The sequence below is a fragment of the Salmo trutta genome, chromosome 25 (assembly GCF_901001165.1).
Source record: "Salmo trutta chromosome 25, fSalTru1.1, whole genome shotgun sequence".
NCBI lineage: Eukaryota > Metazoa > Chordata > Actinopteri > Salmoniformes > Salmonidae > Salmo > Salmo trutta.
Window position 1 is genome coordinate 22,901,131 of NC_042981.1, and position 21,195 is coordinate 22,922,325.

General features: G+C 41.8%; 1 protein-coding gene across 1 annotated transcript in view; it reads left to right on the forward strand.

Moving 5' to 3' along the window:
- apoba (apolipoprotein Ba) overlaps positions 1-21,195 on the forward strand; it is a 40,643-nt gene that overhangs the window by 5,920 nt on the left and 13,528 nt on the right. Inside the window, exons 3-24 of the mRNA XM_029713210.1 lie at positions 460-572; positions 687-832; positions 1,091-1,235; positions 1,323-1,475; positions 2,023-2,147; positions 3,768-3,844; positions 4,161-4,617; positions 5,028-5,136; positions 5,265-5,417; positions 5,589-5,800; positions 6,131-6,335; positions 6,537-6,716; positions 6,808-7,011; positions 10,025-10,192; positions 10,345-10,550; positions 10,823-11,005; positions 11,116-11,246; positions 11,365-11,575; positions 11,673-11,845; positions 11,952-12,127; positions 12,993-13,090; positions 17,815-18,188. Of these exons, the coding sequence (XP_029569070.1) occupies positions 460-572; positions 687-832; positions 1,091-1,235; positions 1,323-1,475; positions 2,023-2,147; positions 3,768-3,844; positions 4,161-4,617; positions 5,028-5,136; positions 5,265-5,417; positions 5,589-5,800; positions 6,131-6,335; positions 6,537-6,716; positions 6,808-7,011; positions 10,025-10,192; positions 10,345-10,550; positions 10,823-11,005; positions 11,116-11,246; positions 11,365-11,575; positions 11,673-11,845; positions 11,952-12,127; positions 12,993-13,090; positions 17,815-18,188 (3,999 nt within the window). The remainder of the gene's footprint in view (positions 1-459; positions 573-686; positions 833-1,090; positions 1,236-1,322; positions 1,476-2,022; positions 2,148-3,767; positions 3,845-4,160; positions 4,618-5,027; positions 5,137-5,264; positions 5,418-5,588; positions 5,801-6,130; positions 6,336-6,536; positions 6,717-6,807; positions 7,012-10,024; positions 10,193-10,344; positions 10,551-10,822; positions 11,006-11,115; positions 11,247-11,364; positions 11,576-11,672; positions 11,846-11,951; positions 12,128-12,992; positions 13,091-17,814; positions 18,189-21,195) is intronic.

A 21,195-nucleotide genomic window follows, 5' to 3' on the forward strand; every position in this document is an offset into this window, starting at 1 on the left:
TTATCATAACACAACTGATTAGCTCAAATGGATTTACAAGGAAAGAAATTCCACAAATTAACTTTTAACAAGGCACACCTGTTAATTGAAATGCAGTCCAGGCGACTACCTCATGATGCTGGTTGAGAGAATGCCAGGAGTGTGTGAAGCTGTCATCAAGGTAAAGGGTGGCTACTTTGAAGAATCTCAAATATAAAATATATTTTGATTTGTTTAACACTTTTTTGGTTACTACATGATTCCATGTGTGTTATTTCAGTAATAGTAATATTATTAAAATAAAGAAAAACCCTGGAACGAGTAGGTGTGTCCAAACTTTTGACTGGTACTGTGCATCTAAAACGTGGCTAGTAACTAATATATTAGAAGTATTGATGGAAATTATATTATACTTCATATAATACTTGTACATTCAGTGACATTATTCAAATTGATTTGCCCGTTATTTGTGATCTCCAGTGTCAGCAAGGTTTAAGACCTTTAAGAAATATGTGTACCAATACACAACAGAGAGCATAAACGGTGTGAGTGGTACATCCAATCTCAGGAATGGCCCCAAAGTCACATGTCAGGTAGGCCTATGTCTGTTTTTGTGGCTCCACTTTTTCTTGTTTCTCCTGGTAAACGGGTGAGCTCTTATCTTACTGACCCTCCCTCTCTCTGTTTGCTTGACCTCTCTTGTTTAGGTTGAACTCGAAGTCCCACAAGAATGCAGCTTCGTTCTTCACACAGCGGACTGTGCTCTCAGTGAGGTGTCGGTCATCGACCCTCAGGGAGAGCCTGTGTATAAACAGGCCGCAGGAGCTGAGGCCTTCCAGGCTGCTATGGAGAAGTCAGTGGAAACATTTACCATAAAGATAAAACATGTATTGTCAATTTGATGATGATTTGAACATAAAATGTTCTCCATCACTTTCCCTCATTTTTTAAAAACTATTTCAATCGTTTTTCACTTGTAAAATGAATAACATGTAAAATGAATAGTCTTGTAAAATGAATAGTCTATTATTTTTAGTCCTGTGAAAGAACAGTTCAACTATAATGAATTTGACAATATTGACTTATTGTCTGGTGTACTGTGTGTATTCAGGAACCTTCTGAAAATCACATGGGAGCCGGTCGTTGGGATACGCCTCTACCCAGAGCCAGATGAGCCTGTCAACATCCTGAACATCAAGAGGGGCATCATCTCCGCACTCAACGTCCCTGTCGTGGAGGAGAGCAACAACATTATGGTAGGTCAGGTGTTTCTTAGAAGTGCACTATTGCACCGAGGGAAAGTCAGGGAAAAATTGATGTATATTTTTCCCTTTCCTCATTAGAACACTGTGCATGGCCTGTGCAAGACTGACTACACGGTCAACTCCAGGAAGGACATTGATACAGATGTGACTCTCACCAGAGATCTGTCTCAGTGTGATCAGTTCCGCAGAATGAAGCTCCCCAGCAGCCCGCTGGCCCTATTCCCAAGCCTGGTGAGACCTGACTTCCAAAACATTAAACCTGTACAACTTCACTGTGTTGGAAATGTTGTGGGTTCGATTCCCTCTGCGTCCACCCATACAGATATAGGATCTTAATTTGACCAGTTTCTCACAGTAGAAAAATAATCCTACAGCAACAGCAACAGGAAATGTGAAATATTGTGTGGATTATAATGAATGGACATTTTTGTAGGGGTTGGTACAAAAGTGAAAATTACAAACTTTAGACGCCTTTTTAACCTTGAATACACTACACATTTCCTGCAACAACAGGGTGATCAAATTAAAATCCTACACCTGTACAAAAATGTTTGCTCTTAAAGTGACTGCTAAAAGTGACATATCATGTATTATATGATGTCATGTTATGTTAGAGCAACTATAGTCTATAAAATATCTGACATTTCAAGGAAGTCCTGAACAAACCTTACAGCCATTTTGATAGATATGTGTCTTTTCTTTTTACTTCAAAAGTGCGATTTTCAGGAAATTTAAAAAAGGTAATAATGTCAACATACGGCTATCACTCTTTCTTCAGCATGGTCCTTTGTCCAAGCTCATCAGTAGTAATCAGGACTGCAACTATCAGTTTGACAACAGGAGAAAGCATATGACCAATGCTGTGTGCACAGAAAAGCACATCTTCCTGCCCTTCTCACATGAGTAAGTCACCGACAAACATTTATGTGTATGTGCGGTGTGCAACTGTGCGTGTGTGTGCTAGGGTTTAATTGCGGGAACCGGGTTACCATGATTTCCCGCACAAACCCATTCTCGTTTCCCAAGATAAATAATGGCATGATCAATCAACACTGTGTGTGTGTGTGTGTGTGTGTGTGTGTGTGTGTGTGTGTGTGTGTGTGTGTGTGTGTGTGTGTGTGTGTGTGTGTGTGTGTGTGTGTGTGTGTGTGTGTGTGTGTGTGTGTGTGTGTGTGTGTGTGTGTGTGTGCTGTTGTAGCCTACTGTGGGCCTATAACGCTAAGTCGCCATTAATTCAAAGCACTACGTGTGACGGGTTCTTCTACAATGCCATTGCAAACATCAAGTAGGCCTACATTCTACATCAGATCAGCACTAAAAAAAGATGGCCATAGCCCAACCTCCCCAAGAATCCCCCAACATATCACAACTGGTGAGAGAATATGCAGAGAACGAGAAGGGCATATTAGCCTAGATGCAGAAATACAAACTACACGTGCAACATATCAACTCTCTGGCTTCATTCATACATTAGTCCAGTCATCACAATGCTAGCAGCTTATCATATTTACTCAAAATGAAGTCCCCAATAGAAAACATCCCTTACACATTAAGAAAAGAGTGTTCCTCAAGGGTTCTTTGAAAAGGGTGAGGGTTCTGTGTGGAACAATAATGACTAAAAGAACCCTTTGAGCCCTTCTTTGCGGTTCACAGTGGTTCTTTGCGGTTCACAGTGGTTCTTTGCGGTTCACAGTGGTTCTTTGCGGTTCACAGTGGTTCTTTGCGGTTCACAGTGGTTCTTTGCGGTTCACAGTGGTTCTTTGCGGTTCACAGTGGTGGTTTGCTCACAGCTCTTTTTGTGCAACAGTGAGTGAGTGTCATTCCAGTTTATCTAATCTGTTGTGCTATGCCATTACATGTTAAATGTGATTATGTCCAGTGATGGTGTCTTGTGAAAGACTCATATATGGCCTTGCGTCAATTGAGAACTGATATCTAAATCAGTGGTTCTCAAACCTCTCCTCAGGGACCCCCCAGCCATTCCAGAGCCTGCACACCTGATTCAACTTGTCAATGAACACAACAATAAAAACTAGGGAATTTTAACCATACTTTAACCATATCATTTGAGGGCTGAGGGGATAGGGTGTATATTTTAAGTGTTTGGACCGCAGCCATAGACTGTTCTCTCTGCTACTGCACTTAACACTTATTTTTCTTAAAACTGTATTGTTGGTTAAGGGCTTGTAAGTAAGCATTTCCCTGTAACCTGTTGTATTCGGCACATGTGACAAATAACATTTGATTTGATAAAGAACAATTGAAAAGGGTTCTGTACAGCGGCAAAAGGGGTTGTAACGATAGCGGAACCCTTTTTGGTGATATATATAACCTTTTTTTAATAGTTATTTATAGGGAACGGGTTCTCTATAGCACCATCACGGTTCCATTTAGAACTGTATGAGCATGGTTCTTTATAGAAGCTTCAAAAGGGTTCTCTGGAAAATATTCAAGCCTAGATCATGTGTGTTACAAAAAATATTTGAATTGATTTCAGTAAAGCCAATTTTTACCCATCTGCAGGAATAGTGTAATCTCATCTGTGGTGACACAGAGCCTGACCTTGAAAGACTCAGCAAAGATCAACAACAGAGTCTTTGGTAAGGAACACGAAGGCATGTACTGTACTATCAGGAAAAGTGTGAGTGTTTGTTGTGATCTGTGATGGCTCTTGCTAAAAATATCCCCTTGTTATAAGAGCTGCGTAACATTGTGTTAACAATTACATACTGATACCATGAAAGCTGATATCAGTTTATTACATTAAATTCAGCTCATTTGGCTTGGGTTATGACCCTGTCGTTTGGCCATTATATGTCAAGTAAAGTGTAAATTATTATGCAGATAACATGAGTTGAAGGAAACTTCTTAAAGGGTTTTCCATACCTGTTATTTTCTCCCTGTACGTTGACGTAGAGGTTGAAACCAGCCGCATTCAACCCCTTCGCATGGAGTACCCAGAGGACAAGGCTCCTACTCAGACCAAAGAAGCTGTGCTGAGCACGCTGCGAGACCTCAGTGATCTGTCGAGCACTGACCAGGGCCAGAGGAGGCCAGGTCTCTTCCAGAAACTGGTCTCCGAGCTCCGTGCCCTTAAGAACGAGACACTGAGCCCGGCTGTGGAAGAGATGATGATGGAGGGTGGTATGCTGACCTCGCAGGCCCTGGCCCAGTGTGGAACACCGGAGTGCACCAGTGCCATCCTCCAAGTCATCAGGACGATGGACAGCACCGCTGTGGAGGGGGACGCCTTTGTGTACGCCCTTAGCCTCCAGTCGAGCCCTGATTCCCACCGGGTCAGAGATATGCTCAGTGTGGCCCAACACAGACAGAGCAAAGCCATTATGTACGCTCTGGCAAACACAGTCAGGAAGTAAGTGAAATTACACTCTTTACTATTTTTTACTCTACCTCAAAATAACTAAAATCATCTATCTCATCAATTGCCTTTTTTTGGGGAGGGGGGAATATGGTTGAAGTTTATTTGACTGAAACCATAATAGCTTTGTAACTTTTTAGATTTTTTTATTTAATTAATTGTTGAAGCTAACCACCATAGGGCAATAATTACCATCACAACTAGGGTTGCAAAACTTTCAATAAATTCCCTGGTTTTCCCGAAATCCTGGTTGGAGAATTACAGATTTCCTGCTTAATGCTTATACTCCTCCAACCGGGATTTCAAGACAACCAGGGAATTTATTGAAAGTGGCCAGAATTTTGCAAGCCTAATCCCAACACAATTCAGCGCTACTTTAACATATTCCCAACACTCATCTGCAGGTTCCACCCAGGACATCCCACCGCTGAGGTCAGAGATGTGAAAGAGTTCATGGATACCATGTTGGGAGACTGCTCAGGGAATGAGGATATGACTTTCCTGACACTAAGGGTATGCAACCGCTTATACGCAATATTAAAAGTATTGTTTTAAGTATTGTGTTGTTGTATACCTAACATACAGATACAGCTAGTCGGTATTGCACCTTGCAACTTAATTTTTTCACAACCATATTCCAGGTTGTAGGTGTTATGGGTAAAGCAATGAAATCTACCGGTGATGTCGGTCTGGGCTTGAAGAAGTCCCTCATGAACTGTGTGCGGAACGGGGCTTCTCTATCTGTCCAGAAGGCAGCAATTCAGGCCTTCAGACTCATGGACATCGACCAGGAGGTGATTCAATGCCCTCCAACATACCCAACACCTAAACCTACTCAATAAATTCTCAACGTTCTTCTTTGAGTTCTCTTCAGTTATATACTTGTATTACTTAGCACACTGTTCATAATCTAATCAATAACAATCTGTACTAATAAGCTAAAAGGTTTGTGCTGTGAATGACAGGTCAGAGAAAGTCTCTTGGAGGTGTACCAGGATGCTGAGAACCCCGTCCAGAAACGTGTGGCAGCTTATCTGATGCTTATGAAGAGTCCTGACGATGCACTCCTTAGCAAGGTGATCACCACGCTGAACGACGAGCAGGACCCACAGGTCAGGAGCTTTGTGGCCTCCCACCTTGACAACATCCGGCACTCTGATGATCCCACAACGCAGCAGTAAGTGACTGTTTTCTGTATGATGTGTTCAGTCACTCCCTATTCATTTATATACGTAGTTTACAAGGATAACTTAATATGTGTGATCACAGTGGTAGAAGGGGTTGTTGTTTTCTGCATCTCCTACTGTATATGTTTTTGACATCTGTGTAAGAAAATCATCTTCATTTAGTTATATTTTTCATCTGTCTGTCCAGCTACAAAATCATGGGCATGATTGTGTTCAATAGAATCACAGCAACAAAATAATACCCTTTATTTTCCCAATCCCCATAATCACTGTGCAACAAGTTGTGGGTTCTGAAAAGCGCTCTTTCTCTTTTCCTCAAGAATAAGACAGTATATCGAGGAGGCATTGCAAGACCACCAGCATCCTGCTAACCCCTTCACCAGAATGTCCCGCAACTACAAAATGGACACTGCCATGGGCTCCATGAAGGGCAACATGATCTTTGATTCCACTGACTCCCTGCCAAAGGAAGTCCTGCTGGAGACCACCCTCAAAGCCTTTGGGTACAACAGTGACATGTTAGAGGTAATGTTTGAAAAGACTTTAGAAACATATTTGGTAAATATGACACAAAAAGTGTATTTATCTAATAAATGAAACATTTTATTTAAATGCATATTATTTCAAAGAATAATTGCATCTATATTGGTGTGATTACATTGATATCTTGTCTCCCCTTTATGTGTTTTTTAAGTTTTATAACGTATTCTCACTTATTTTTTTAAGGTTGGTATTGAAGGTAATGGATTTGAACCGAGACTTGAGGCCCTTTTTGGAGAGCAGGGTTTCTTCCCTGACTCGGTCTCCAAGGCCATGTACTGGGCGGGTCACAAGATGCCAGACTCGGTCCAGCAGGTGCTGGAGAACTGGATCCCCCACTTGAGGAGTGAGAGAAGGAAAAGAGAGGTAAAAGTGTATGATTTTATGTATTGATGTTCAAGGAATAGTTTTTTGGTTTGGCTTTTTAAAGACATGTTTAATCCTCCATATCTTATAGGCCCCACAGGACCTCATAAGAGACATTGGACAGAACTTCCAAAAGCTTGTCAGGGAACTTCGCTCTCAAGACTCCCCTGAGGCTATGGCATACCTAACGATTCTTGAAAATGAAGTTGGATACATCAAGTCCAGTGAGATGGAACACATGGCCCAGAGCCTAGCCATGTACTCTGAGGTGTTCTTCAAGATCATGCCTCTTAAGGTAAATCATGGTTGACTGAACAGGTCATTCTGAAGGAAAAAGAACATATAATCACATTGAAAAATGGTGCTATTGTTTTTGGTATGTGAACTAAGTGCGAACTAGATAACTCAACAAAACAGGAAATTACAAACAGAGCTAACCCACTGGACCCGGACTGGTTGAATCAACATTGTTTCCACATCATTTCAATGAAAGTACACTGAACAAAAATATAAACGCAACATGTAAAGTGTTGGTTCAATGATTCAGAAATTTCCCATAAGCACAGAGAGCTTTTTTCTCTCAAATATTGTGCAAAAATTTGTTTACATCCCTGTTAGTGAGAATTTCTCCTTTGCCAAGATAATCCATCCACCTGAAGACAGCGTGCATGGTGTCGTGTGGGCAAGCGGTCTGCTGATGTCAAAGTTGTGACCAGAGTGCCTCATGGTGGTGGTGGTACAGGCATAAGCTACGGACAATGAACACAATTGCATTTTATCAATGGCAATTTGAATGCACAGAGATACCGTGACGAGATCATGAGGCCCATTGTCGTGCCATTCATCCGCCGCCATCACCTCATGTTTCAGCATGATAATGCACAGCCCCATGTCGCAAGGATCTGTACACAATTCCTGGAAGCTGAAAATGTCCCAGTTCTTCCATGGCCTGCATACTCACCAGACATGTCACCCATTGAGCATGTTTGATGTTTGGGATGCTCTGAATGGACGTGTACAACACCGTGTTCCAGTTCCCAACAATATCCAGCAACTTCGCACAGACATTGAAGAGGAGTGGGACAACATTCCACAGGCCACAATCAACAGCCTGATCAACTCTATTCAAAGGAGATGTGTCATGCTGCATGATGGTCACACCAGATACACACCAGATACTGATGCATATCTGTATTCTCAGTCATGGGAAACCCATAGATTAGGGCCTTATTTATTTAAATTGACTGATTTCCATATATGAACTGTAACTCAGTAAAATCGTAGAAATTGTTGCATTTGTATTCAGTGTACGTAGAACCATCGTAGAATAGACGTTGAATTGACGTCTGTGCCCAGTGGGAAACATGATTTTAATTATCTCCATACACTGATTGAGTTAAAGTGAACTTACCCACACCAAAAGCAGCGGCGGACGGTGATGTTTAAGAAGAGGGAGGATGATTTTTTTTGTTATGAGCAGGCCTTATCGCTATTAGAGCATTTTGGATGACTGTCATTCATATTCCAGTCACCCAGCTCAATGTAACGTCGATAGGTTTAGGCTACTACATGATACTCTAATTTTCCCCATCATGAGGTTGCTACAACTTAGCCTATGAATGAAAGTTTACAGCTTAGGTGCAAAATTAGAGTAATCAAAGTGACTGTCACGATCGTCAAAATGAGTAGACCAAGGCGCAGCGTGCGTAGAGTTCCACATGTTTTAATAAATTAAACTCACCAAAACCAATACAGACGCAAACGAAACGTGAAGTCATGGTGTGCTCACAGGCACAACACAAAAACAAGATCCCACAACTCAAGGAGGGAAAAAGGGGTGCCTAAGTATGGTTTCCAATCGGAGACAACGATGGACAGCTGCCTCTGATTGGAAACCACACTCAGCCAAAACAAAAAAATAGAAAAACTAGATTGCCCACATCACACCCTGACCTAACCAAACTAGAGGAAAATAAACGTCTAAGGTCAGGGCGTGACAGTGACAGACTAACACATTCAATATCGCCTTTCACACTCTTGCCTGCATCTAGCTGATCTAGGGTGTAATCATTAGTCCAACAGTTGCAAACGAGAGTTTCTATTGGATAAATTCAGGTATATTTATCCCCGTTTCATTCTTTTGCCTTTTCAACAGAATCAGCAGAATGAATATACTCCCAATCACACGCAAACACAACTCACTTTCATAGCAGCCACATAGACACCGCATGATCATTTTGCTCATTTTACAATTCCTTCTCGCATCTACGCGTTCTCCTCTTCTCACCTTTTCCCTTCGCTTGTGGACTTTAGTGCACAACACATCAGCTGTCTGTGACCAGGCGAAAAAACCTTTCCAAGCCAAACCTTCATATCATAAACGCTAATCGCTACACACAGATCTTACATCGTTGTTACCATATTAGCTAATGTCATAGCTAGTTAACATACCTACTAGAACTAACGCGTTAGTAAACCCTCTACAATCATGCAGTACAGTGTACAGTCAGCAAGCAGTTTAGCACTTACACCGGCAGGCCTCGATGGCAATGAATTAATAAATCCAAAATCTTATCTTGACTTGGAAGAGTTCCAGTGTTGGATAGCCATAGCCAGCTAGCTAACATAGCATCCCTTTCTGTTTGAGCCGGCATTCGCTAGCTAAGTAAAATGCAAGTGAAAAAAATACAACTAAATATAGCTACCCCTCTCTCTCTCGCTTCTCCTTCATTTGAAAAAAAATGTATTTGTTCAAAATTGTTCAACTTTCGTCTTTCTTTCTCTTTGAGTCAACTACTCACCACATTGTATGCACTGCAGTGCTAGTTAGCTGTAGCTTATGCTTTCAGTAGTAGATTGAGTCTCTGATCCTTTGATTGGGTGGACAACATGTCAATTCATGCTGCACGAGCCTTGATAGGTTGGAGGACATCCTCGGAAAGTTGTCATAATTACTGTGCAAGTCTATGGAAGGGGCTGAGAACCATGAGCCTCCTAGGTTTTGTGTACCCAGAGGAGGACGGAAACTAGCTGTCCTCCGGCTACACCATGGTACTACCCTACAGAGTGCTGTTGAGGCTACTGTTGACCTTCATTGCAAAACAGTGTGTTTTAATCAATTATTTGGTGACGTGAATATGTTTAGTATAGTTTCATCTAAAAAGGATAACTTTTTTTAAATCTTTCACTACTTACATTTTTATGACATTCACTGAGGAGAATGTTCCTCCCCTTCCTCTTTTGAGGAGCCTCCACTGACCCAAATTCCTTCTGTTTCAATTAGCCTTATTCTCTTTATTTTTGCACAGGTCATGCAGTCTTTAATGTCGAGCACTGACAACGAGCTTTATGCCCACTATATCTTCCTGGATGAGAGCTTTTCTCTGCCCTCCGCATCTGGCTTACCCTTGAAATTCTCCTTGTCTGGTGTCTTTGCCCCTGGAGCCAAGGGAGGTCTGAACTTCTCCCCTGGCATGGTAAGCTGCCTGCTCTTTTGTTTCTATTCAATTAAATGTATATGCCTTATGGAACACTTTGAATGTATTTCAACCCTATTTGAACAAATTATATGATTCATTTAGGATCCTAGGTTATTTTTAAGTGTGAATTATGCCTTTCTTACCTGTAGCAGCAGCTGTCTTTCATGCCATCTGTCGGTGTGGAGTTTATTACGCAAATGGGCATCCAAATTCCTGAGTTTGTGGTGGCTGGCATTGAGATGCACACCAACATGTACCATGAGAGTTCCCTGAACGCCAAAGTCACCATGAGCAGAAATGAGATCAAACTCTCCATCCCTGCACCCAAGGGAACCACTCAGCTATTCAGTGTCAGGTGGGAATTACTCCAACTTCTACTTAAAATACGTCTACTTAAAATAATTGTTTTTAAATATAAGTGGAACGTTAAGGGTAACTCACATACTGTTGTCAGTGTGAATCGCAGTACGTACTTAAGAATCCAGTTGTATCAAATGCCATCATCTTTTAACATAGAATACTTTACATAAACCAGCCTAAACTTGAATCAGTTATATTAAGCATTACTATGTAAAAAGTAATATTAAAGATTTTGTCATTATTTTCCTGCATCTCTTCAAAATCCAGCAACAAGCTGATGTCAGTGTCCTCCACCCAGACTAAGATGGTGCCGCCGATAGGGGAGGGTATGACAGACTCCACTGAATGCCAGCCCCTGTTTACTGGTATGAATATCTGCACAACACTGCGTTACACCAATGCAAGCTCAACAGATGATGCTCCGTACTACCCCCTTACAGGGGAGAGCAGGTGAGAGTTGAGTCCATCGCCAGGATTTCCAAACACATTTGATTTCAACTGCATCATTTTATTGATTCAAAGGATAATCTTTAAGAGACACATGTCTATCAATTCATTAGGCTTGCTGTGGAGATCCAACCGACAGACGAGGTAACAGAATACACTGCTGCCATTACTTCTGAAACTCTCAGAGAGGGTAAGGAGGGACGCCAGAAAGTGGACTCTCTGAAGCTAACCCTGAGGGCGTCAGGTATGTGTCCAATAATTTTTTTTTTTTTAAATAACAAATTAAGACTGGCAAATTATATAGCTACTCCAATAGAATGTACATAAAATGAATTGAGGCACATCTGTCCTCTTCATATTAGGTTCTGAGCCCACAGAGGCGACCGCAACACTGAAGTACAACCGGAACAAGAACACTCTGACCACTGAAGTCCATGTCCCTGATTATGACATTGAGGCAGGGATTAAGCTGGCAGTCACAGACAGCAATGTGAATGGGAAGAAGATACGTGGCATCACCTTAGATGTGACCAACCACAATATTCCACAGTTGTCTCTAGTTGGTCGTGCCAGGTAAAAGAGAACCCAGAATTATATTTTTACCATTTTGGCAATGTTGGTAATACTGTAACTAACTAACATGCCTTTCTTTGAATGTTTATTAACTTAGACTTGAGTCTATGGAAAATGGAATGCTGCAAGTCCAGATGACCATCCCGGCCCTGAGTTCAGATGCCTCTGCTACTGCAACCCTGAAGAACACCGATGGTCTAGTCATGCAATTAGAGACAGCAGTCAATATTCCAGGGACTTCCTCCGTGCAAACAGTCATTGTGAGATATGGTAAGTGTCATACAGCTTTTTCTCTGTACTGTGTGACCTGAAGGCAATAGCTAAATGTAACTACAAACAGAAATGATTCAAGTCTTACATGTGCTTTCCCATACAGATGACAACAAGTTTGAGGTGGAGATGAAGTCTGACCTGAACTCTGAGATCCCAAAACTCATCCCAAACACAGAAGATTACCAGAGGGAGTTACAAAAGCTAATTGATGACATACTAGATCAGAAGGTGGCTAAGACTGATATGAAAGTGCGGCATATTGTTACCAAAGCCATTGAGGTAAGAGTTGTGTTTTTAAAATACAGTGAGCTCCAAAGTAATGGGAATAATCACTGCTATATTAATAAGGATGCTACCATGATTACAGCTAGTCCCGAATGAATTGTGAATAATGATGAGTTAGAAAGTTACAGACGCACAAATATCGTGCCCCAAGACATGCTCACCATTACAATAACTGGGGAGGTTAGCATTTATTTTATTTTTGAGGGGGGGTATGATATTTGTGTGTCTAACTTTCTCACTTATCATTATTCATGATTCATTCAGGACTATCCGTAATCATGGTAGCATCCACATTAATGTAGAAGTGTTTAGAAATATATTAAGTCACTCCAAAATGACACAATACATAATTTACCCTTAATTTGGGCACAAAATAATCTGAAACACAACCAAAACAAATAGAAAATGGATCAAACAAGTTTCTAGAGACTCACGCTTTATGTAATCATTGTGTGCTATGAATATGGGAACAAATATTAAAATGTTCACTACTTTAATACACATATAAGTAAATTTGTCCCAATACTTTTGGTCCCCTAAAATGGGAGGACTATGTACACCCGATATGATTTCAAATACCCTCAAATTAAAGCTGACAGTCTGCACTTTAACCTCATTGTATCAAATCCAAAGTGCTGGAGTACAGAGCAAAACAACTAAAAATTGTCACTGTCCCAATACTTTGAGCTGACTGTATCTTTTGATTAATGGCATCGGCAGTCATTTTTCAAATGTTCTACACCCAATTGACTTGCCTAGTTAAATTAATACAAAATGTTAACAAATTGCAACAATTTTGTTTCCATTGATAACATTTCTCTACAACAATTCTCAATCTAGAAAGTACATCTCATTTTAGGCGTGTAACATTTGGCTGGACAAAGTTGCTGGAAGAAACAAGAGGAGACTTGCAGAACTCACTCTACCCACCGTGCCTGAGAAACTGTTCCTTCAATCGTAAGTATCTGACAATTCACATATTAAGTGGGGTTGGGATTACAGTGCATTCGGAAAAGTATTCAGACCCCTTCCCTTTTTACGCATTTTGTTATGTTACAGCCTTATTCTAAAATGTATTAAATTGTTTTTTTCCCCATCATCAATCTACACACAATACCACACAATGACATAGCAAAAACAGGTTTTAAGTATTCAGACCCTTTTCTCAGTACTTTGTTGAAGCACCTTTGTCAGCGACTACAGAATTGAGTCTTCTTAGGTATGACGCTACAAGCTTGGCACACCTGTATTTTGGGAGTTTCTCCCATTCTCCTCTGCAAATCCTCTCAAGCTCTGTCAGGTTGGATGGGGAGCGTTGCTGCACAGCTATTTTCAGATCTCTCCAGAGATGTTCGATCGGGTTCAAGACCGTGCTCTGGCTGGGCCACTCAAGGACATTCAGAGACTTGTCCCGAAGCCACTCCTGTGTTGTCTTGGCTGTGTGCTTAGGGTCGTTGTCCTGTTGGAAGGTGAACCTTCGCCCCAGTCTGAGGTCCTGAGTACCCTGGAGCAGGTTTTCATCAAGGATCTCTCTGTACTTTGCTCCATTCATCTTTGCCTCAATCCTGACTAGCCAAATCAAATCAAATGTGTTTATAAAGCCCTTCTTACATCAGCTGATGTCACAAAGTGCTGTACAGAAACCCAGCCTAAAACCCCAAACAGCAAGCAATGCAGGTGTAGAAGCACAGTGGCTAGGAAAAACTCCCTAGAAAGGCCAAAACCTAGGAAGAAACCTAGAGAGGAACCAGGCTATGAGGGGTGGCCAGTCCTCTTCTGGCTGTGCCGGGTGGAGATTATAACAGAACACGGCCAAGATGTTCAAATGTTCATAGATGAGCAGCAGGGTCAAATAATAATAATCACGGTGGTTGTCGAGGGTGCAACAGGTCAGCACCTCAGGAGTAAATGTCAGTTGGCTTTTTGTAGCCGATCATTCAGAGTATCTCTACTTCTCCTGCTGCCTCTAGAGAGTTTAAAACAGCAGGTCTGGGACAGGTAGCACGTCCGCTGAACAGGTCAGGGTTCCATAGCCGCAGGCAGAACAGTTGAAACTGGAGCAGCAGCATGGCCAGATGGACTGGGGACAGCAAGGAGTCATCAGGCCAGGTAGTCCTGAGGCATGGTCCTAGGGCTCAGGTCCTCCGAGAGAGAGAAAGAAAGAAAGAATTAGAGAGAGCATACTTAAATTCACACAGGACACCGGATAAGACAGGAGAAATACTCCAAATATAACAGACTGACCCTAGCCCCCCGACACATAAACTACTGCAGCATAAATACTGGAGGCTGAGACAGGAGGGGTCGAAGACACTGTGGCCCCGTCCGACGATACCCCCGGACAGGGCCAAACAGGCAGGATATGACCCCACCCACTTTGCCAAAGCACAGCCCCCACACCACTAGAGAGATATCTTCAACCACCAACTTACCATCCTGAGACAAGGCGGAGTATGGCCCACAAAGATCTCTGCCACGGCTCAACCCAAGGGGGGGCGCCAACCCAGACAGGAAGATCACGTCAGTGACTCAACCCACTCAAGTGACGCACCCCTCCTAGGGCCTCATCGAAGAGCACCAGTAAGCCAGTGACTCAGCCCCTGTAATAGGGTTAGAGGCAGAGAATCCGAGTGGAGAGAGGGGAACCGGCCAGGCAGAGATGGCAAGGGCGGTTCGTTGCTCCAGTGCCTTTCCGTTCACCTTCACACTCCTGGGCCAGACTACACTCAATCATAGGACCTACTGAAGAGATGAGTCTTCAATAAAGACTTCAAAGTTGAGACCGAGTCTGCGTCTCTCACATCGGTAGACAGACCATTCCATAAATAGAAGAAAGCCCTGCCTCCAGCTGTTTGCTTAGAAATTCTAGGGACAGTAAGGAGGCCTGCATCTTGTGACCGTAGCGTACGTGTAGGTATGTACGGCAGGACCAAATCGGAAAGATAGGTAGGAGCAAGCCCATGTAATGCTTTGTAGGTTAGCAGTAAAACATTGAAATCAGCCCTTGCCTTAACAGGAAGCCAGTGTAGAGAGGCTAGCACTGGAGTAATATGATCACATTTTTGGGTTCTAGTCAAGATTCTAGCAGCCGTGTTTAGCACTAACTGAAGTTTATTTAGTGCTTTATCCGGGTATCCGGAAAGTAGAGCATTGCAGTAGTCTAACCTAGAAGTGACAAAAGCATGGATATATTTTTCTGCGTCATTTTTGGACAGAAAGTTTCTAATTTTTGCAATGTTACGTAGATGGAAAAAAAAGCTGTCCTTGAAACAGTCTTGATATGTTCGTCAAAAGAGAGATCAGGGTCCAGAGTAACGCCAAGGTCCTTCACAGTTTTATTTGAGACAACTGTACAACCATCAAGATTAATTGTCAGATTCAACAGAAGATCTCTTTGTTTCTTGGGACCTAGAACAAGCATCTCTGTTTTGTCCGAGTTTAAAAGTGGAACATTTGCAGCCATCCACTTCCTTATGTCTGAAACACAGGCTTCCAGGGAGGGCAATTGTGGGGCTTCGAATTGTACAGCTGTGTGTCATCCGCATTGCAGTGAAAGTTAACATTATGTTTCCAAAATACATCACCAAGAGGTAAAATATATAGTGAAAACAATAGTGGTCCTAAAACGGAACCTTGAGGAACACCGAAATTTACAGTTGATTTGTCAGAGGATAAACCAACCACAGAGACAAACTGTCACGGCTGTCGTCGTAGAGATGTGACCAAGGCGCAGCGGGTACCGGAATACTCATACTTTAATATTATTATTTCAAGTGAGTAACGGGAAAAAACAAGAAACAGAACGACAGCTAACAGATTTGCAGGCTAAACAAACAGCAGTGCAAATAGAACTACCCACAAGTGACAAACAAAAACACACACCTATTTATAGGACTCCCAATCAGAGGCAACTAGAAACACCTGCCTGCAATTGAGAGTCCAGCACCCAACCTACACATAGAAAAGCTAACCTAGAACATACCCATAGAAATACCAACATAAACCAGTGACCAAAAAACCCCGTAATACATAAATAAACTACCCTCTGCCACGTCCTGACCAAACTACAATAACAAAATATCCTCTATACTGGTCAGGACGTGACACAAACTGATATCTTTCCAACAGATAAGATCTAAACCAGGCCAGAACTTGTCCATGTAGACCAATTTGGGTTTCCAACCTCTACAAAAGAATGTGGTGATCGATGGTATCAAAAGCAGCACTAAAGTCTAGGAGCACGAGGACAGATGCAGAGCCTCGGTCTGATGCCATTAAAAGGTCATTTACCACCTTCACAAGTGCAGTTTCAGCGCTATGATGGGGTGTAAAACCAGACTGAAGCGTTTCATATACATTGTTTGTCTTCAGGAAGGCAGTGAGTTACTGCGCAATAGCTGTTTCAAAATTTTTTGAGAGTAATGGGAGATTCGATATAGGCCGATAGTTTTTTATATTTTCTGGGTCAAGGTTTGGCTTTTTCAAGAGAGGCTTTATTACTGCTAGCCTCCCAGTCCCTGCCACTGAAAAACATCCCGACAGCATGATGCTGTCACCACCATGGTTCACTGTAGGGATGGTGCCAGGTTTCCTCCAGACGTGACGCTTGGCATTCAAGAGTTAAATCTTGGATTCATCATCAGACCAGAGAATCTTGTTTCTCATGGTCTGAGAGTCTTTAGGTACCTTTTGGCAACCTCCAAGCGGGCTGTCATGTGCCTTTTACTGAGGAGTGGCTTCTGTCTGGCCACTCTACCATAAAGACCTGATTGGTGGAGGGCAGCAGAGATGGTTGTCTTTCTGGAAGGTTCTCCCATCTCCACAGAGGAACTCTAGAGCTCTGTTAGAGTCACCATCGGGTTTTTGGTCAGCTCCCTGGTGGCCAGCTCTAGGAAGAGTCTTGGTGGTTCCAAACTTCTTCCATTTAAGAATGATGGAGGCCACAGTGTTCTTGGGGACCTTCAATGCTGCAGAAATGTTTTGGTACACACCCCCAGATCTGTGCCTTGACCTCATGGCTTGGTTTTTGCTCTGACATGCACTGTCAACTGTGGGACCTTATATAGACAGCCTTTCCAAATCATGTCCAATGAAGTCAATTTACCACAGGTGGACTCTAATCAAGTTGTAGAAACATCTCAAGTATGATCAATGGAAACAGGATGCACCTGAGCTCAACTTTGAGTCTCATAGCAAAGGATCTGAATACGTATGTAAATAAGGTATTTCTGTTTATAATTTTCTATACATTTGGGGTCTGAATACTTCCCGAAGGCACTGTATTTCCATGTCAATCCATTCCATTCACTTTAACCATATCTACATGTACATACTACCTCAATCAGCATGACTAACCTAACCGGTGTCTGTATGTAGCCTCGCTACTTATATAGCCTCGCTACTGTATGTAGCCTGTCTTTTTACTGTTTTTTTATTTCTTTACTTACCTATTGTTCACCTAATACCTTTTTTGCACTATTGGTTAGAGCCTGTAAGTAAGCATTTCACTGTAAGGTCTACACCTGTTGTATTCGGCGCCCGTGACAAATAAACTTTGATTTGATTCAATTCAGGAGATAAAATGAAATGTAATAATGGCAAAGTGTAAGGGGAAATCAGGATAAATTCTTCGTTAATAACAATGAATTAATTTGTCACCTTCTTTTTTGTTTTTACAACAGTGACAGTTTATTTAGATACGAGTTCAACCAGAACAAAATGGCAATCTCCCTTGTTGTGCCTTGGGGAGGAAAATCCTCTGAGGAGTTAAACATTCCCGCTACCCTGTCCATTCCTGCCATTGATGTTCCTGAAATAGGTTGGATGGTTCCTGCCAATGAGATCCAAATCCCAACTTTCACCATACCTCGCTCTTTTGACTTCGTGCTGCCCTTGCTTGGCCTTGCTGAGGTGACCTCCAAAGTAAACAGCAACTTCTACAACTGGGAGGGATCCATCTCCGGGGGCAACAACACTGTTGATGTTCCCAGCTATATTGCTCATTTTAAAGTCAGGGCTCAGTCGCCTGTCAGCCCACTCGCCTACAGACTTGAAGGTAAACTTTGCTGATCTTTCCACGTTTCATTAGGGGTTCATAGTGAAGCTGTGTAACCTATTGTTATTCTTACATTTTGTTTTTCCTTGACATGGTCAAATAACACAAGCATAGACTGTAATTGTTTTGTTTTTGGGGGGGGTGCACACAGAAACTAGAGAACATGAGCAACTTTATTAAAAATGACTGAACTGATTGGCCTATAGATGACGCTGGTATGATGCAAAACGCAGCATCATATGATGCAAAATGCATCATTCCGCCTGTATTTCTCTATTTTGGAAGTTATATAACTTGAGAACTTCAAATCAAATCAAATCAAATCAAATCAAATGTATTTATATAGCCCTTCGTACATCAGCTGAAATCTCAAAGTGCTGTACAGAAACCCAGCCTAAAACCCCAAACAGCAAGCAATGCATGTGAAAGAAGCACGGTGGCTGGGAAAAACTCCCTAGGAAAAACTCCTGAGAAAGGCCAAAAACCTAGGAAGAAACCTAGAGAGGAACCAGGCTATGAGGGGTGGCCAGTCCTCTTCTGGCTGTGCCGGGTGGATATTATAACAGAACATGGTCAAGATGTTAAAATGTTCGTAAATGACCAGCATGGTCAAATAATAATAATCATAGTAATTGTCGAGGGTGCAACAAGCACGTCCGGTGAACAGGTCAGGGTTCCGTAGCCGCAGGCAGAACAGTTGAAACTGGAGCAGCAGCATGGCCAGGTGGACTGGGGACAGCAAGGAGTCATCATGCCAGGTAGTCCTAGGGCTCAGGTCCTCCGAGAGAAAGAGAGAAAGAAAGAAAGAAAGAAAGAGAGAATTAGAGAGAGCATATTTACATTCACACAGGACACTGGATAAGACAAGAGAATACTCCAGATGTAACAGACTGACCCTAGCCCCCCGACACATAAACTACTGCAGCATACATACTGGAGGCTGAGACAGGAGGGATCAGAAGACACTGTGGCCCCATCCGATGATACCCCCGGACAGGGCCAAACAGGCAGGATATAACCCCACCCACTTTGCCAAAGCACAGCCCCCACACCACTAGAGGGATATCTACAACCACCAACTTGATTGCTGACATGCAAAACATTTTGGGACTATATCAATGGACTTATGCAACAAATACCAAAAGATCATTTTTGGGTGTAGTTTTCCTTTAACTTCTATGGGCTAGGTGGGACGTGATTGTCCCACCTGCGGGACACACTATTCAACAGCCAATGAAATAGCATGGCGCGAAATACAAAACAGCAAAAATCTCATAATTTCATTTTCTCAAACAATCAACTATTTGACACCATTTTAAAGAAACTTCTCGTTTATCTCACCACATTGTCCAATTTCAAAAAGGCTTTACGGTGAAAGCATAAAATTAGATTATGTTAGGACATAAAGTTCACAAGAAAAACCACACAGCCATTTTCCAAGCAAGGACATGCATCACAAAACCAAAACTACAGCTAAAATATTCACTAACCTTTGATCTTCATCAGATGGCACTCATAGGACTTCATGTTACACAATACATGTATGTTTTGCTCGATAAAGTTCATATTTATATCCAAAACCCCCATTTTACATTGGCGAGTGATGTTCAGAAAATGTATTCCCACCAAAACTGCCGGTGAATGTGCACATCAATTTACAAAAATACTCATCATAAACGTTGATAAAATTTACAACAGTTATTGAAAGAATTATAGATCTACTTCTCCTTAATGCAACCGCTGTGTCAGATTTTAAAATAGCTTTATGGAGAAAGCACATTTTTCAATATTCTGAGTACATAGCTCAACCATCAAAGCAAGCTATACAGATACCCGCCAAGTTCTGGGGTCAACTAAACTCAGAATTAGTATTATAAATATTCTTTTACCTTTGCTGATCTTCGTCAGAATGCACTACCAGGACTCCTACTTCCACAAGAAATTTTATTTTTGTTCGAAATACTCCATATTTATGTCCAAATGCCTCCGTTTTGTTCGTGCGTTCAGATCACTATCCAAAGGCATAATGCGCGAGCGCAGTACCAGAGACGAAAAGTCAAATAGTTCCATTACTGTTCGTAGAAACATGTCAAACGTTGTTTACAATCAATCCTTAGGGTCTTTTTAACATAAAACGTCGATAATATTCCAACCGGACAATAGCGTATTCATTCAAGAAGAAAAAGAAGGAGGGGTGCGCTGGTGGGCTCGCGCATCACCAAGTCCTTTGTCCTCAGGCAGTCCACTCATTGACTGAGCTCCTATTTTCTGCCCAGTAACAGGAGAAGGATGAAACACATTTCTAAAGGCTGTTGACAGCCAATGGAAGCCTTAGGAAGTGCAACGTGACCCCACAGACACTGTAGTTTTGATAGGGATTCAAAAGAAGAAATACAATTCTCAGATTTCCCACTCCCTGGTTGGATTTTTCTCAGGTGTTTGCCTGCCATATGAGTTCTGTTATACTCACAGACATCATTCAAACAGTTTTAGAAACGTTGGAGTGTGTTCTATCCAAAGCTAATAATTATATGCATATTCTAGTTTCTGGGCAGGAGTAATAATCAGATTAAATCGGGTACGTTTTTTATCCGGCCGTGAAAATACTGCCCCTATCCATAACAGGTTAACCATTAGTCAAATTGACTCCAGAATTGGTATATAAACTCAGTACATTAAGTAATGACTTTAAGAATGGTTACCTGCTGCAATCAAAGATAACAACTTACAGCGCTAGACAAAACTTCACTTGTATCCTTCTTGTGGTATTGAGAGTTAACCTCTCTAGGGTCAACCGCTGATTTTAACCAGCTTTTTACATTAGCATGTGACGTTCAGAACTAGCATACCCACCGCAAACTTCCGGTGAATTTACTAAATTACTCACGATAAACGTTCACAAAAAACATAACAATTATTTTAAGAATTATAGATACAGAACTCCTTTATGCACTCGCTATGTCCGATTTTAAAATGGCTTTTCGGTGAAAGCACATTTTGCAATATT